At 41.0% G+C, this 17,968-nt stretch overlaps 1 protein-coding gene across 1 annotated transcript in view; it reads left to right on the top strand.

Moving 5' to 3' along the window:
* FEZ1 (fasciculation and elongation protein zeta 1) overlaps positions 1 to 17,968 on the top strand; it is a 43,724-nt gene that overhangs the window by 11,883 nt on the left and 13,873 nt on the right. Inside the window, exons 3-5 of the mRNA XM_022560289.3 lie at positions 1,110 to 1,209; positions 12,718 to 12,804; positions 14,690 to 14,858. Of these exons, the coding sequence (XP_022415997.1) occupies positions 1,110 to 1,209; positions 12,718 to 12,804; positions 14,690 to 14,858 (356 nt within the window). The remainder of the gene's footprint in view (positions 1 to 1,109; positions 1,210 to 12,717; positions 12,805 to 14,689; positions 14,859 to 17,968) is intronic.

The following is a 17,968-nucleotide window of genomic DNA, read 5'->3' as shown; positions in this document are numbered from 1 at the left end:
TTGGCATCATCCCCTTACCTACATTAGATGTCAAGGAGTTAATTCTTGACCTTTTAGATTGCAGGCAGTTAACCCTTGAACAGCATGGGGGATTAAGGGTGCTGACCCCCTGGGTAGTCGAAAAATCCATTTCCTGCTGTTTCTGCCTCAAAAACAAAGGAATTAGTAAACCACAAGGGCAATAAGCTGAAACAATTTGAATAGAGGCAGGACTCAAACCCTACTTCTTTTAAGCCCACATATTGTGATCTCTAATCGAACACAAACTTTCCTCCACACTTAAAGTGAAGAACTGTAAAATGAAAATATTGGTACTACAATATTTATTGGAAAAGAAAACCACATGTAAGTGGATGCTCACAGTTTAAACTCGCGTCGTTCAAGGGCCAGCTGTATATATAAACTAGACAATTGACCCTGATCTTTTTTTTTTTTGCGGTACACGGGCCTCTCACCGTTGTGGCCTCTCCCGTTGCAGAGCACAGGCTCCGGATGCGCAGGCCCAGCGGCCATGGGTCACGGGCCCAGCTGCTCCACGGCATGTGAGATCTTCCCGGACTGGGGCACGAACCCATGTCCCCTGCATCGGCAGGTGGACTCTCAACCACTGAGCCACCAGGGAAGCCTGACGCTGATCTTAATGAGATTCAGCCAGAAAATCTGCCCAGATCAATCTCTCTCTTCCTCCCTCCCCTTCTTCTCATTCTTCTCTGCCCATAAGAAAGGAAACATGGACATTTCTTAAGCTCGTGAGACAGGAGCCATTTGGTTGAGGGGCAGATTTAGTTTCAGGGGCAGTTTATCTGTTGCCAGAGGTGTTTTACTTGTAGACGCTACCATTGCTTTCTCAATGGTGAGAAATTCCTCTTCTCTTAAGCAAACACCTTTGGCACTGAGGCTCCTGGCCAGGGCCCATTCTCTTGGCTCCTTCTCTCCTGGTAATGCCTGAAATTCAGTTTTGAAGCTACTTCGCTCCTGCATGCTGGAAGGCAGATGATCTCAGCCTGGCACACACAGAAGCCTCTCTCCTCCCCTGGCCCAGCTCTTCCTTCCTCCAGGCCAGGCCAGGCCACAGATGTGTGCTAATGAGAGCTTCTCTTTGTTTACAGGGTTTGGGATGCTCTGACAGACAATTACATCCCTTCACTCTCAGAAGACTGGAGGGACCCAAACGTGGAGGCTCTGAATGGCAACAGCTCTGAAACTGAGGTACCTCTCTGGGGCCCCCAGCTTAGCAGGGCTTGAGAAGCTGTGGATTCCAGTTAGAAAAACATTCAGTAATGCAACAGTCTTCCCCATTATGTAATGAAGCTCGACATCATTGCTGGGAAAGTAGAAGCTGTGGAGGAATTGAAAACTAAGATGAAGGGGGACATCCAGGGTATATGAGGTGATTGGAGTGATTGTAAAGACTGTAAATGCAGATCACTTCTGTTGCTCATCATTGGCCTACAACATGCAAAATAAGGTGATCTGAAGTAAGAGAGGAGAGTGAATATAATGGGCTTTTTTTGTGTTCGAATAATAATGGTTAAAAAAAGAAAATCAGGGTTTCCCATCTAAGATGGACAGTTCAGTCCCATCAAAAAGTGTTGACAGACTTGTGACCAGCTCAGGGCCTGGCTAATGGCCAGAGTGGGGACCCAGATAATAGTGAGGTGACCATGCAACGGGGAGGAATTCTTTATGAAACTCATTAAACAGGCACTTATATGGCTGGACCTGAGTCACGGTCTGTGGTTACTGATGCCGAAGAGGAAAGTAGCCTACGGACTTCTGAAAAAGTAAAGAGAAGACTGATTTTGAGTTGACTTGCATAGGTTATGGAACGTGACCTTTCAGAATATCCAAACTGCCCCTCCTAGCTGAATATACATATAGAAAGCTAAATCACGTAAGGGCTCTGTCCTTGCTAAAAGCCTGTTTCTACCTTGCTTAATCTTCTAGTTTCATTTATAAAGGAAATTTGACAATTTCTTATCAGGAAGGGCTGTCACAATCCTGTACGCACAGCAGGTGAGGGTGGGAGGTAGACCTGATCTTTCTAGGTGCCCCAGGAGTGAGTCCAAGGAAGAGCGAGAACCAGATCTCCCTTACTGGGCGACATTTCCTGCAGATCATTGGCCAAAATAGCACAGCAAAGAGATCAGCAATTGGCCGATTTGTTGAAAAGGTGGCTGAATATCCTTTTTAATTCTTCTAATACTTAGCCATCCAAAATACTTAAAACCGCAAGAATAGACTTCGAAACAAAGAGATTTGCTTCAACCCTTCTTAGCATGGATGTGGGATGTCTCAGGTCCTGTTTTGAACTCCCGGGCGCTTTTTTTCTCTTGCAGTACTTCTATGGATAGTGTTTAGTACTTACCCAAAATGCAAAGGAGAAGATAGGCAATAATGGAATAAACCTAGTGACTGAAATGAAATCAGGTCCGTCATGGTGCAAAAGGCAGATTTTGCTTTGTTATCTCCTTTGCCACATTTCCAACTCATTTTGTGGATTAAGCCAAAGTATATATAAGATAGCCTACCCTTCAAAAGGACTCTAATTTATCCTCATTTGCAGATTTCCCTCAAGAGGGTTAATATTTCAGGGCAAACTGAATGACCCTGAGAAGGATGATCTTGAGCTCTGCTCCTTGTAGAATATTCTCCATCTGACCCACGGGAAATGGACGGCGTAGCAAAAGTGGATGGATTAAGGTTGTTTTATTTTAGCCTCCTTTATTATCTGGATTCATTACAGTAGAAGCTCTTTTCACTGACATCAGTTTAAACGACTTGCTATATAACCAGTGCTCTGTATTCCTTCTGTAAAACATGCCAACCGAACGCCCTTGGCATGCGGCATGCACACGACTGGTAGGCTTCTCTCTGGGAAGTCTTATCTCTTCTTCCACTTAATTCATTGCCAAGAATCAGCTGTGTTTGTTCCCAAACCTGTTCGTGCTTGTCCTTGTGACTGTAACCAATGTAATGAAATGTTATGGAAACTGTAGGGTTATGACTGCAATGACAGTCATTTTTGCTTTTATAAAATCAAACACATGTGTGTAATTTTAAAAGTCAAATAATACTTTTAAAATAATACGAGACAACAAAAAATATAAACAGCAGTCTCTGACATATCTTTCCTGGCTCCATAGAGGCAACCACTTCGACTTCTTACAGCTGTTTCTTTTGGCGGGTACCTACAATCTTCTAAATAACACATTTATGTTACTACTTCTTTGATTATCTAAAATGAATAATTTTGGCTGTTGTCCATTATGGAAGATAAGATTTAAGTCTCTCGCATCACCTCAAATACTCACATTTGGCCTTCTCCCTTGTCACCAATTAAATCAATATTACAAGTACGCACTAGGGTAACTGTGTAAATACTGTTTCTTGCTGAATCATGTAGTGTTCTATAAGAATATTTCCTCTCTTGTACAACTTCTTATTTAACCTAGAGTGAAGAATTGCCTTGTTTTTTCATTTGCTTAGCTTCCTGTATATCTATCATTAGTTCAACCCCAAACCCTGAGTGAACTCTACATCTCATAATATGTTTTAAAAAAATCAGATAGTCTTTCAATTCAATCAAAAAAAAAAAAATCCAAACTAGTACCCTCCATCTTTCTGCTATAAACTAATCTGGTTGTACCCTAGATCTGGTGCACAGCTGTTGTCCTGGGAAATCTTCATGTCTCTCTCTCCTGTCCTCTGACTGCCATGTTTTTATTTTTCTGGGTATGTTCCCTTGTTTTGGTGAAAAAAATTCAGTATATTCTTGAGAAAGGGTAGAGAGGAATATATTTGTTAGAATAGATGAGAGTGTCTTTATTCTCCCATCATACTCTTGATTGAGAATTTGACTTGATAGAGTTATTTTAGGCTGCAAGTGAATATTTACTCAGAATTGCAAAGCCATCATCATCCTTTCCTCTAGCTTTCAGTGATGATTGAGAAGCCCCATTTAGAATCCATTCTGATTCTTTGTCTTTTATATGTGACTCTCTTTTGGTTCTCTCTAGAAGCTTTCAGAATATTCTCTTTTTCCTTTCTCATTTCTTTTACAGTAATGTGCCTTAGAGTGAGCTTTATTTTTTTCATTCAGATGAATTATAATCCGTGGGCCCTTTTGACCTGGAAGCTCATGACTTTAAATTGTGGCATGGTTTCTTGTTATTTCTCTGAAGATGAATTATTTCCATTTTCTGCCTCTATTGAGATGATTACATGGTTTTCTCCTTTATTACGTCAATGTAATGAATTACATGAATTGAGTTTCAAATGTTAAATCAACCTTGCATTCTTGAGATTAAAGGCAACTTGGTCATGGTATATTATTCTTTTCCTTTTTAATCATAGCTTTACTGAAGGATAATTGGCATACAATAAACAACACATGTTAAAGAGTGCAGTTTGATAGGTTTTGACATATGTATATGTCTGTGAAACCATCACCACAATCAAGATAGTGAGCATGTCTGCATGTCCATCACTCTTCCCTTTCACCCCCCAATCTTCAGGCAACTAGCTGCAGTCATCATAGATTAGTTTGCATTTTCTAGAATTTTGTATAGGTGGAATCACGCAGCATGTACTCTTTTTTGGGTCTGATTTTTAAAACTCAATATAATTATCTAGATATTCATCTATTTTATTGCATGTATCTACATACATTCCTTTTTATTGTTGAGTAGTGTTCCATTATATGGATATACTATAATTTGCTTATTCATTCACATGTTGATGGACATTTGGTTTTTTTCCAGCTTTTGAATATTGCGAATGAAGCTACTACGAACATTCTCGTATAAGTCTTTTTGTGGACATGTCTCTGTTTCTCTTGGGTAAAAACCTATGAGTGGGATGTCTGAGTCATATTGTAAGTGTCTTTTTCACTTTTTTTTTTTTTTTTGCGGTACGCGGGCCTCTCACTGTTGTGGCCTCTCCCGTTGCGGAGCACAGGCTCCGGACGCCCAGGCTCAGCGGCCATGGCTCACGGGCCCAGCCGCTCCGCGGCATGTGGGATCCTCCCGGACCGGGGCACGAACCCGTGTCCCCTGCATCGGCAGGCGGACTCTCAACCACTGCGCCACCAGGGAAGCCCTGGACAGCCTTTTTGATTTTAGTCATTTGAGTGGGTATATAGTAGTATCTTATTTTAATTTGCATTTTCCTGGTAACAAATGATGTTAAGCATCTTTTCATGTGCTTATTCACAGCCCATGCATCTTCTCTGGTGAAGTGCCTGTTCAGATCTTTTGCCCATTTTGTTAGTGGGCTGTTTTGTGTTCTTAGTAATGAGTCGTTGGAGTTCCTCATGTTACAAGATAAAATGAGGCATATTAAATTTCTGAGAGTTTACCTGAGCAAAAATCTGTTCGAATCAGACAATGCCAAACCCAAAGTGGGTAGGAGTGCTCCAGCGACAGGAGCTAGAGGAAGGACTTTTACAGAGAAGAGGTGGAAGCAAAGGAAGGAAATTATCTGATTGGCTGTAGCTTGAGTGGTTGTATTATCTGGAAAAGTCTGGGTGGCTGTTTGTGAGTGGCTGTCCTTTGGTTTGAGTTCTTAACCTTGAGGCATTAGAGGTTTTGGTTTGCTTAGGAGGCTCCTGAAGCATTCAAGTCATCTCAGTCTAATAGCCTCTTTGTTTACTTATTTTAACACGTATATTCTAGATATAGTCCTTTTTCTGTTGTATGTTTTACAAATATTTTCTTCTTGTCTATGGATTGTCTTTTAACTTTATTAACAGTACATTTGAAGAGCAAATGTTTTTTAAATGTGATGGAGTCCAGTTTATTCATCTGTGTTTAATAGTTTGTGCTTTTTATGTAGTACTTAAGAAATTGCCAAGCCCAGGGTCACTAAGAGTTTTTTCTTAAGTCTTCTAGAAGTTTTGTAGTTTTAGCTCTTACATAGTTTATGATCCACTTCACGTTAGTTTCTGTATATGGTGTGAGGTTAATGTCAGGGTTCATGTGTATGGCTATCCAATTGTTCTAGTACAATTCATTGGAAATATCCTTTCCATATTGAATTGTCTTGGCACCTTTGTTGAACATCAGTTGACCTAAATGTGTGGATATATTTCTGAATTCTCTGTTCTGTTTCACTGATATATGTGTCTATCTTAATGCCAATATTATGCTATATTCATTACTGTAGCTTTATAATAATGTCTTGACATAAAGCATAAGTCTTTCAACTTTGTTCTTTTTTTTCAAAGTTACTTTGGCTATTTTAGGTCCTTTGCATTTCTGTATAAATTTTGGAATCACCTGATCAATTTGTACAAAGAAACTTGCTGGACATTCAACTGTGCTTGTATTAAATCTATAGAACAATTTATGTATGTAGATCAATGTTAATGTGATGAATTACACTAATTGATTTTCAAATAGTAAACCAACCTTTCATTTTTAAGATAAATCCCACTTAGTTGTGATAGATATCCTTTTCACATAATGTGGGATTTGATTTGTTTATATTTTATTAAGGATTTTTGCATCTATGTTCATGAGGAATCTTTTTAATTTTCTTTTCTTGTAATGTCATATGGTGAATTGGGAATTTTTCTTCTTCTATTTTCTGAAAGAGTTTGTGTTGTATTGGTATTATTTCTTCCTTAAATGTTTGATTGACTACACCAATGAAACTATCTGGACCAGGGGTTTTCTCCGTGAACGTTTTTGATTACAGATTCAATTCCTTTAATAGATATTGGTCTGGGCTTCCCTGGTGGCGCAGTGGTTGAGAGTCCGCCTGCTGATGAAGGGGACACGGGTTCGTGCCCTGGTCCGGGAAGATCCCATGTGCGCGGAGTGGCTGGGCCCGTGAGCTATGGCCGCTGAGCCTGCGCGTCCGGAGCCTGTGCTCCGCAACGGGAGAGGCCACAACAGTGAGAGGGCCGCGTACTGCCAAAAAAAAAAAAAAAAAAAGATATTGGGCTATTTAGATTTTCCACTTCTTCCTGAGATGATTTTGGTAAAGTGTGTTTCTTAAGGAATTTATTCATTTAATCTAAGTCATAGTATTGACCACAAAGTTGTTTATGATATTCTCTCATTCTTTTAATGTTAGTAAGATCTATAGTGATGTTCCCTTTTTTATTACTGTTATTGTTGATTTGTGTTTTCTCTCTTCTCTGTCCCTCTCTCTCACCCCCTTCTCATCAGTCTGTTTTTGGGTTTATCACTTTTATTAATCTTTCCAGAGAACCACTTTTTTTTTTCCTCTGTGTTTTTTCATTTTCTAGTATGTTGATTTCTTCCCTTAACTTGATTGTATCCTTCTTCGTATTAAAAATAGGGTTTTACTTCACCCTTTATTTTTTAAGCTTCTAAAGTGGAAGCTTAGGTCATATTTTAAACTTTAAAAAAATGATCTTAGTCTATTTGGGCTTCTATAACAAAATACGACAGACTGGGTGGCTTATAGACAACAGAAATTTACTTTTCACAGTTATGGAGGCTGGATATCCACGATCAGGGTGCCAGCATGGTTGATTCTGGTAAAGGGTCTCTTCCAGCTTGCAGACTGTCAACTTCTGGCTATGTCCTCACAGGACACATGGTACAAAGGAGCTCTGTGGAGCCTCTTTTATAGAAATACACTCCCACTGATGAGGGTTCCACCCTCCCCAGCACCTCCCCAAGGCCTCCTTATACCATCACATTGGGGGTTAGGATTTCAACATGAATTTTGGGAGGACACAAACATTTACTCCATAGTAATAACATAAGCATCTTAAAACAATAAAATTTCTTTTAAGCATTGCCTTAACTGAATCTCACAATTTTGATGTGGTATGTTTTCATTATCATTCAGTTCAAAATATTTTCCAGCTTCCTCTTTCTTTTTTGGCCTATGGGTTATTTAGAAGAATGTTTATAGATATTTTGTCATTGATTTCTCATTTAATTTTGTCAGAGAACAAAATCTGTACAAATTAAATCTTTTAAAATATATTGAGACTGATATATGACCTAGCACATGTTGTATCTTAGTGAATGTACTATGTATCACTGAGAAGAATGTATATTTTGCAATTGTTGGTTGTGATGTTCTAAAAAGGTCAACTAGATTAAGGTGGTTTATAGTATGGTTGGATTCTTTATATTCTGATTTTTTGTCTGTTTATTTTATCAATTATCAAGACAAGAGTGTTAAAAATTTCCAGTTATTACCCTGGATTTGTCTATTTCTTTCTTCAGTCCTGTTAGTTTTTGTTTTATATATTTCGAAGCTCTGTTATTAACTGCATACACTTTTATTATTGTTATGTCTTCCTGATTGACTCTTTTATCATTATGAAATATCCTTCTTTATCTCTGGTAATACTCCTTGTTTTGAAATCTGCTTTGTCTGATATGAATTTAACCACAACAGCTTTCTTATGCTGTTAGGTATACATTTTTTTCAATCCTTTTACTTTTCATCTATCTGCGTCTTTAAAATGTGTCTTTTATAGATTGTATGTAGTTGGGTCTTTTATATTCAGTCTGACAATGATAATCTGTGCTTTTTAGTTTATTGTGTTTAGTTCACTTGCATAGCATTTAGTTCATTAACATTTAACATAACATTACTAGTTTGTGTTTAGGTGTACCATCTTGCATTTCTATTTGTTCCATCTGGGTTTTTTGTTGTTATTGTTCCTCTGTTTCACCTTCTTTTGGGTTAATCAAACACTTTTTGGTATTCCATTTTATATCTACCTTTGGAATTTTAGTTATACCTCTTTGTATAGCTGTACCTTTTTTTTAGTGGATGCTAGGTTGGCATCTGCTCTCTAGCATCTCTTTTTTTTTTTTTTTTTGCGGTACGCGGGCCTCTCACCGTTGTGGCCTCTCCCGTTGCAGAGCACAGGCTCCGGACGCGTAGGCTCAGCGGCCATGGCTCACGGGCCCAGCCGCTCCGCGGCATGTGGGATCTTCCTGAACCGGGGCACGAACCCGTGTCCCCTGCATCGGCAGGTGGACTCTCAACCACTGTGCCACCAGGGAAGCCCTCTAGCATCTCTTTTGCTGTTGTCTTTTCTCCAGTTCTCTTTGTCCCTGTGGGATATTCTTTTGATCCCTTTACTCTCACTTTAGCAGAGTTTCAGGAGATAACTGCGTGTGCTCAATCTCCCAAGTACCTTCCTTCTACTGTTCAAAAACAGAAACAGGAAACAAAAGTTGTGTTGTAATGTGGATGATGCAAGAAAGACTACATGAAATTCTACTCGGAGGCCCATCATGGAAGAAAAGGCCTTGGCCTTACGTTAGGAGCTTGGTGAATGAATAAATGTACATTTATGTTTTTAGGTCAAAATAATATGCTTGAGCTATGTATGTATGTATGATTATTATTCACAATTCTCCACTTTTAATTGGGTTTTTCAGTTAATGAACCTATTCTGTTCCTGACTGTGATGTAAAAGATGGTCTCTTTTATCCCTGTAACTTTAGTTGATAGCAGATGGTGGTTCTCTTAGACAAGAGGAAATGGGAGTCTAGGACAGTAAGTTACATCCTTCGGTTTTCAGGTGAATAAGCAGCTCATTTATCTGTGGAGGTGGGACTGAATATAGGAGGTGATAGTATTGCCATTCAGTCCTCTCCTTTTCATTCCTTCTTTCAACAAATATTTGTTGCCACGTGCTGTTTGCTGTGTTCTGGTGCATCTCCCTTTGGGGATATAGAAGCACTGACTTAACCCACACAGATGGGTTAAGTTGCCCTTTCCTTGGGCTGGGTACATATTGGTGATTTTGTCTCTTTCTTTTACTTTTTGACTGGAGGTGAAAATGTATCTTTATCTCTTAAATTTGGTCAAGAAGACAACCACCCATGTGAAACAACCATGGTAAGGGGAGGGAAATATCGTGCAGTAGAAATTCCCTTTCCTGTGAATGGAATCATCTGGAATGCTTTAACAAACAACACTGGTTAATAGTCATTATTGGACACAAGAACTTGATGTCATTTTAATTCTCACTCAGACTCCTGTGCACCTAGATTTAGCACTCTCATAGTCTCCAGGGAAGATTCTCTGCATTTATTTTTAAGCTTTAAGTGACCAAGTTACAGCCCTAAAGGCACACCGTTTACCGAAAGCAGGAGGAGGAAACAGCTTGCTGAATAGTATGGCCAGGCTCGTTTCTGGATCTTAGTCTTCTATTCTCAATTCTGGGAAGAAGTCACTCGGAAGAATGAGTTTTTTTCTTGGAAGAGCCATAGTTCACTTCAATAATACGGAGACAGCTTGAAGATTTAGTCTACAGAGAAATTCAGCCCCAATTTGACAGCCTTCTCATTTCCACACAAGAGGCTAAAGAACTCCCTGCAGTAGTTTCTCTGCATGTGTCATATATTAAGAATAAGAGTATTCATACACTCGTCCGTATACCTATGTGTATGAATATATATGACGAATACTGTTATCAATATACGTAAATGCTGTCATTTTCCAAAATCTTTCTCACCAGCTTTCCACACTCTGTACAAGATGCTGTCCTGGGAACAGAGGGAAGGGAAGGAGTCTGTAAACAGCATTGAAAGGAAATAGGGCTTGTTGAGAAGTGACAAGAGCAGAACAGAGTCCACTAGATAGAGGCAAAACATGGGACCAGGCTTAGAGAGGGTGAGGAAGATGAGGGAACCAGAACAAAAGCTACAGAGTGAGGAGAAAAGGAGAGGGACAGGGCAGATGCAGTGAAAGCAGAGGATGGCAGAGATCTACGTGGGGAAGAGGGAAGGGGCCAGGGCTTTCTCAGGAGGACTTTGTGCATGTGTCTCCTTTTATTTTATTTCATTTTGTAGCGGCAGACTTCTGAGATCTGAGAACATATGGGTTAGGTATAGCTCCCACAGTACTACGAACTCATGGTAACTTTCACAAGCTTATAATTCATTTTCAAATCTCGTTTTACGCATGCCTGAAAAATCAAACCAGCAGGCTTTGTACCAGAGGGGAGAGAAGGCTCTAACTAGGAATCATCCATGCCGCTGCCTGGCTTCCCTTATGTCTGAACAGCAAGAAGGGTCTATGCCTAAAAGCTCTCCCCTGCCTTCACCTGGAGCTCAGAGGGAGGACTTGGGAAGGGCGATGGTGTAGTTGAAAGATGCAGTATTAACAGCCAGTGAGGTAAACTCGCTAAAATTGACCACATCTCAGAAAATGTAAATATTCCATTTAAAAAATCAAATTAACTATGAAAAAAATTCTGGTTATAGACTAACACTTGCTGTCAGATGCTTATAAAAAATAATCCAAACAGAAAAGAAAACTTTGTTTCCCAGCATGAGCCTAACTTCTACCACAGGACTTTCTAGCCCTAAGAAAGTTCTGCCATGTGAGAGTAGTTGTGAACAAACCGTGGCTACAGGAGTTTCCTTCTGCACAGTGGGGAGCTGCAGAAAGCAGGCGGGTACCACAGGTGGTGGACTTGGCGGAGAGAGGAGCATATGGGTTCGACAGCAGAAATAGATGTCACCATCTGGCGCAAAACCCCTCAAATAATCCCATTACCTCCCTGTCCTACCCCTTATCCAGGTTGAGAGCAGAGGGCCTTTGAGATATATTTGATTTTTTCTTTATGACATAGTCCTGGTTTTAAGCAAATGTAGATAGAAGGTGATGTGTTTTGTTGGGGGTACCTGCCAAGGTGGAGTTCAAGGAAGAGGGGAGAAGTTTCTGAGGATGGACTCCCTCTGACATGATTGCTTGGATTGGAACTGGGATGTTTCCTGCGGGTGCTAATTAGAACAGGAAAAGTGTAATCCCCAGGAAAGAGGGATATCAGCATGCCAGCTGTTGGTGCGCAAGTGAAATTGATTCCTGGATGACAGGTGTCTGCAGAAAGATTTCCTGGAGGCACTTCTTGCCAGACCCTAAATGACTTTCAAATGAGACTCCTGGACACAGACAGCTTGTTAGGTGGTTTAGGGGCTTATCCTGTGCAGGTTTTGAACATCAATACCAGGCTGTGGCTGCTTGGGACACGGACAGTAAAGTCTGATATGCTGTGAATACCTTGCTGGACTTCTACATTTAGAATCTCAATGGTTGGGAGCGTTCAGAGCCTTACTTGGGATGATGGAAATCTGGAGACACATGGCAAATGTTTCAGTATTTGCTGTTGCTGTGGAGTTTGTCCTTTGGTTGGTGTGCTTAGGTTGTTCCGTTGGCATGTCCAACGGAGCTTCTGTACATCCTTCATCAGCTACGACACCATGCCTAGATTCCAATGACACGATGACATTTCATCAAATTTTAAAAACATGATTATTTGCACTGGAACAGCCCACCCCTTTAAATGCCTAATAAAATAAAATCTGGAAACTGATCCCCAGGTTGAAATTCCTTATATAAACAAGTGTGCCTTTGCTGCAGGAGTTGGTTGCCATTGTTACTCACCTCAAGAAGGTTCCTTGTTCATGTAAAAATGACCTGTCTGTGGGTTAAAGAACAGTTCTGCTCCCCATGGGTCAGAATGGTGCCGGCCACACATGCCTTATTGTCTTTTCCTAAGCTGGACTCAGTGATGCGTGCTGTGTGGACAGGGTACCCTTGGAATTGGATGAAACTCTGCACACCTCTTCAGATTTTCTCTTTACACAGGGGATGGCCAGAGTGGCCTCTGTCAGTGTCATCTATTCTAGAGACTGGAGAGAATCCTAGTTCTGCTGATGGTCAATCAGAATTCCATCCCCCACCCCACACCTCTTTCAGATCCATGAGAAAGGAGAGGAAGAGTTCAATGAGAAGAGTGAACATTATTCTGGAATCAGTGAGGAGCCTCTGCTCACAGCAGATCAGGTACGAATCTCTCTCTCTCTCTCTCTCTCTCTCTCTCTCTAAGTTCTTGGAACTTTTAGTTCCTTTGATAGACAAAAAGTCTGAATACATACCTGTCACATCCCTTTCAGGCAGTAGAAAAATGTATGGTCTTGTGGTGGCTGTGTCTTTGGTAAATTTCATGTCTCTTTAAGCCTCAGTTTATGCACCTGCTGTAATTAGGGATGTAATTCCTGACGTGTGTTGGATGTGGTCCATGTTTGATAACAGCCAGAGATGGGCTCAGCGTTTACTGCCTTCATTTCCTACTAAGTGTCTTTATTGCAGCTCATTGTACTTGGAGTCAAGACACTTAAACAAGGGTCCCAAATAGCTGTTCTACAAGAATAGAAATGGCAGAAGAGGCTTCCAAGTGATGGACATTTTCTCATATTTCATAGAACACTGAAAATGTTGAGCCTTCCAAAAGAAGTATTAGAAATGCTTGTTTTTTTTTAAAAAAAAGATCTAATGTTTCACATTTTATTGAGTTACTTATATTTTGGTTTTAATAATTTGTTACTTAGGGAAAATACTCCTGAGTCTATGGATTCCTTATTCAACCTTTGAGTCAACAACTATTTATGGGCACTTGCTTTGAGCAGGCACCTTTCAGGTGTTTTCACAGAGTGGTTCTGAAAAAACTCCACTAGGAGTTTTGGTTCCAGAAAGTGCTTTTCAGTAAAAGGAACTCTTTCATATCTGTGGTAAAAAGTGGGCTATAAACAGATAAGGATCAAGAGATTAAAGGGAACCAGATTAAAAAGAATAGGGGCTAGCAGTTACCTTGTGAATTTGGGGAGAAATACAATTCAGTGACACAAGCTCAATGATAATGGCTCTGAAAGAGAAGCTCAGCCATAAAATTCTAAAGGGGGTTGGTGTAGTTTGCTCGTGTTCCATGAATGGCTTGCAGTAGTCAAAAGCTAAGTATCCCTTAAATTTGTGAGTGGAGATGGGAAAGCTTGGGAATAAAATAGAAATTTTCCAGAGGAGGGGACCTAAGTGCCTTTATCTTTGATCCAGCCTAACATAAAGGAACCCACTTCAAAGACCAGTTGGCCTTGGAGATGGAGTCCATCACAGCATCGAGAACAGACAAATATATAGATGCACTGTTCTGACCAGACTCATGGATGGCTTCTTTCAGAAGCGGTCTTTGCTTATTCCATTTCCTTTATGTGTAAACAATTAATCTACAAAGTAGTTCAGCCTTATTCCTCTTGGCAGTTATCTAATTTTACTCTCTCTTCTAGGAGCTGTCCCCTACAAGAGTCTAGATTACAGCTGGGTTTCTTATCGATTTTCTGCTCTCCAGAACCTACCTGTCCTTTTATTATGTCATTATCTTTATTTCCACTTTTGTTGGGCAGCTTTAGTTCCTGTCCAGGTGAATTCTGGAGGAAGAGCTGTTTTCCTCTATGTAAAAAAGCAACTCCCCATTTTGAGTTATCCTGGGAACACTTTGTTTTTTTTCCCATCTTAAGCATCATCACAATGAATGGACTGGATTTTGTGTTTGAGTTGGGTAGATAAAATGTCTTTCCACTTAGAAAGAAAGTGCTCAGAAAATTGAAGTAAATGTTCCCTTCCAGGAAGCTCTGCTTCATTTCCTGAAAGAGCAGTTTATTCCCAATAAAGCACTCATCTAAATGATGTTCTTGGAAGAGGTTTGACATTAAAGAGGACTCTATATCAAAGGAAGAGTGTTTGTAAGCCTTTGGTCAGATCTAGTTTTATTATTCTTCAGTATTTATTAAGTAACAATATTGCTTTAGGAATTTTACAGGCAACAAATTAGGAACATCCTTCCCTGATCAGAATTCAAGCACAGAAGAGTGAGCACTCCCTTGTGTACCTTCTCCAGGTGATTGAGGAGATTGAGGAGATGATGCAGAACTCCCCAGACCCTGAGGAGGAAGAGGAGCTTCTAGAAGAGGAGGATGGGGGAGAAACCTCCTCCCAGGCGGACTTGGTCCTCCTGCAGGAGATGCAGGCCTTGACCCAGACCTTCAACAACAACTGGTCCTACGAAGGTGAGAGTCCTGGGGGCGGGCTCACGGAGGACAAACTCAGCTCTGCCAGGCAGGGCACATGCTTCACACGCCACTAAGAGAACCTCGGATCTAGGGAGTTGGCAATACCTTTCTTACTAGACATCAGGAGAGAAGTTAGCATTGCTGGGGGAGGAAGCAATATTAAAATGATAAAACGACCTGTGTACAGCACAAGGAACTCTACTCAATACTGTGTAATGGCCTATATGGGAAAATCTAAAAAACAAAAAGAAGAGTGGATATATGTATATGTATAACTGATTCACTTTGCTGTACACCTGAAGCTAACCCAACAGTGTAAATCAACTATAATCCAATAAAAATTTTTTAAAAATGAAAACAATGGTAAAACAAACCAAAGAACAAGACTAAAGCAGAACGAGTAGAGGAAATCTGAACCCACTATTCACAATGACACCACCATGAAATCAATGAACAAACCTACAAATGGTAATGATAATAATAGCTCATATTTTTGGAGAGCTTTGGAGGGCCAGGCGCTGTTCTAAAACTTTCTATGCATAATCTCATTTCACGCCCGTGCCAACCCCATTAGGATTGAGCTAACTGAGTTTCCAAGAGGGTAAGTGACTTGTTTCAAGGCCACCGTTGCAGAAATATAATTAAGAAATAAAATCTCCTCCCCACCCAGAAAACCTCTCCACAGAAGTAGAGGTTTTCTTTCTGAGAAAATGAAAACAATTTCATTATTGAATTGATGCATGTCACAGTCAACCCACTAAAGGGATTGCAAAACTGGAAAGAAATCTAACCCGTGTCTACAGCTAACTGGACACAACCCATTACAATTTTGCAATTTAGAGTCAGGTGGCAAGTTAGGCCCCTGTTTTCTTTCTTGGGGATGACTTTTCAAAGCAGTGGCTCCCAGGTCCTTGAGGAAGCACATCTGAGTCCTGAGACTGGCCAGTGGCTTATTTAGCCATTAAAGTGATGCACATATATTTGAAAAACAGAGAGAGAGATTCTGAAAGAAAAAGGGAGGTGAGGGGGGGGCTTCCCTGGTGGCGCAGTAGTTGAGAGTCTGCCTGCCGATGCAGGGGCCGCGGGTTCATGCCCTGGTCTGGGAAGATCCCACATGCCGCGGAGCGGCTGGGCCCGTGAGCCACGGCCGCTGAGCCTGCGCGTCCACAGCCTGTGCTCTGCAACGGGAGAGGCCACAACAGTGAGAGGCCCGCGTACCGCAAAAAAAAAAAACAAAAAAAAGGGAGGTGAGGAAGAGGGGAAGTCTCTTCCCTTATTTTCAACAGGGAGAATCAAGCCTCTTATTTTATTTTTTTAACATCTTTATTGGAGTATAATTGCTTTACAATGGTGTGTTAGTTTCTGCTTTATAACAAAGTGAATCAGCTATACGTATACATATATCCCCATATCTCTTCCCTCTTGCGTCTCCCTCCCACCCGTCCTATCCCACCCCTCTAGGTGGTCACAGAGCACAGAGCTGATCTCCCTGTGCTATGCGGTTGCTTCCCACTAGCTATCTGTTTTACATTTGGTAGTGTATAACATGTCCATGCCACTCTCTCACTTTGTCCCCGCTTACCTTTCCCCTCCCCGTGTCCTCAAGTCCATTCTCTACATCTGCGTCTTTATTCCTGTCCTGCCCTAGGGTCTTCAGAACCTTTTTTTTTTTTTTTAGATTTCATATACATGTGTTAGCATACAGTATTTGTTTTTCTCTTTCTGACTTACTTTACTCTGTATGACAGACTCTGGGTCCATCCACCTCACTACAAATAACTCAATTTCGTTTCTTTTTATGGCTGAGTAATATTCCATTGTATATATGTGCCACATCTTCTTTATCCAGTCATCTGTCAATGGACACTTAGGTTGCTTCCATGTCCCGGCTATTGCAAATAGAGCTGCAGTGAACATTGGGGTACATGACTCTTTTTGAATTATGGTTTTCCCAGGGTATATGCCCAGTAGTGGGATTGCTGGGTCCTATGGTAGTTCTATTTTTAGTTTTTCAAGGAACCTCCATACTGTTCCCCATAATGGCTGTATCAATTTACATTCCCACCAACAGTGCAAGAGGGTTCCCTTTTCTCCACACCCTCTCCAGCATTTACTGTTTGTAGATTATTTGATGATGGCCATTCTGACTGGTGTGAGGTGATACCTCATTGTAGTTTTGATTTGCATTTCTGTAATGATTAGTGATGTTGAGCACCCTTTCATGAGTTTGTTAAGCCTTTTATTTTTAATGCATATTTGCCCCTGTGTCACATTCAAGTCTTAAGGGGTGGAGTCAAAATTTGAAACTAGGCAGGTTAACTGCAGAGTCCACACTCTTAGTCTGTGTATCGTATTAACTCTCTGACACAGATTTGTGGTAATTATGATCCTGCAAAGAAAGAGGTGGATGAAGCGTGAAATTAAAAGATGTAACAGCAGTGGCAAAACTGAGTATAAAATTCATCCATCTGCGGGGATAGTGGTAACTAGGTGGCCGGAGGGGACATGTTCCCTGGGAGCAGATCCGAATGGGGGTGACGGGACTTATAAACGACGGAGAGGGAAGGCGGGCTGGTCAGGGTATAAAGGTCCAAGCATAGACTAGAATAGTGGTGAAAATAGAGGCGTGATCTGAAGAACTGCACCCTCTAAGTAAAACCCTGTGGCTCTGAAGAGCAGAGGCAGGGCGATGGCAGCAGAAAGAATCCGCTGTGACGGATGGAGTGGATTTGGCCCTGGTGCTGCATTCACAGCCGCTCCAATCAGGCCATTCTCCGGCATACAAACGTCCCACACATAGAACTGCTCAGCAAAAGACTCGGGAAAACGGCTGAAATGCAGAGTGAAATGGCAAAAACAGAAGGAGGAGGACAGCTCCAAAGAGTGAAATTAAAGGGGAAGGTTGAGCTAAGTCAGCAAATCCCCCAGCAGAGCAGGAGCGGAAAGGGAAAGGAAAATGGATTCTGATGTAGAAACAAAAGATGCCACTAGGACGGGGCACATTCAGAAATATGCTCCCGAATCTACTTTAGGTGAAGAAGTCTTAGGGGACAAGAGTTTAAAACAAAGTGATCAGTGTCCTGTCTTCCCAGGTTCCCTTTCCTTTT

The sequence above is a fragment of the Delphinapterus leucas genome, chromosome 7 (genome assembly GCF_059928025.1).
Source record: "Delphinapterus leucas isolate spDelLeu-1000000601 "Yukka" chromosome 7, BTC_Dleu_Yukka2, whole genome shotgun sequence".
Taxonomy (NCBI): Eukaryota; Metazoa; Chordata; class Mammalia; order Artiodactyla; family Monodontidae; genus Delphinapterus; species Delphinapterus leucas.
Note: the sequence above shows the minus strand (reverse complement) of the source record. Positions and strands in the feature narration are given on the sequence as shown.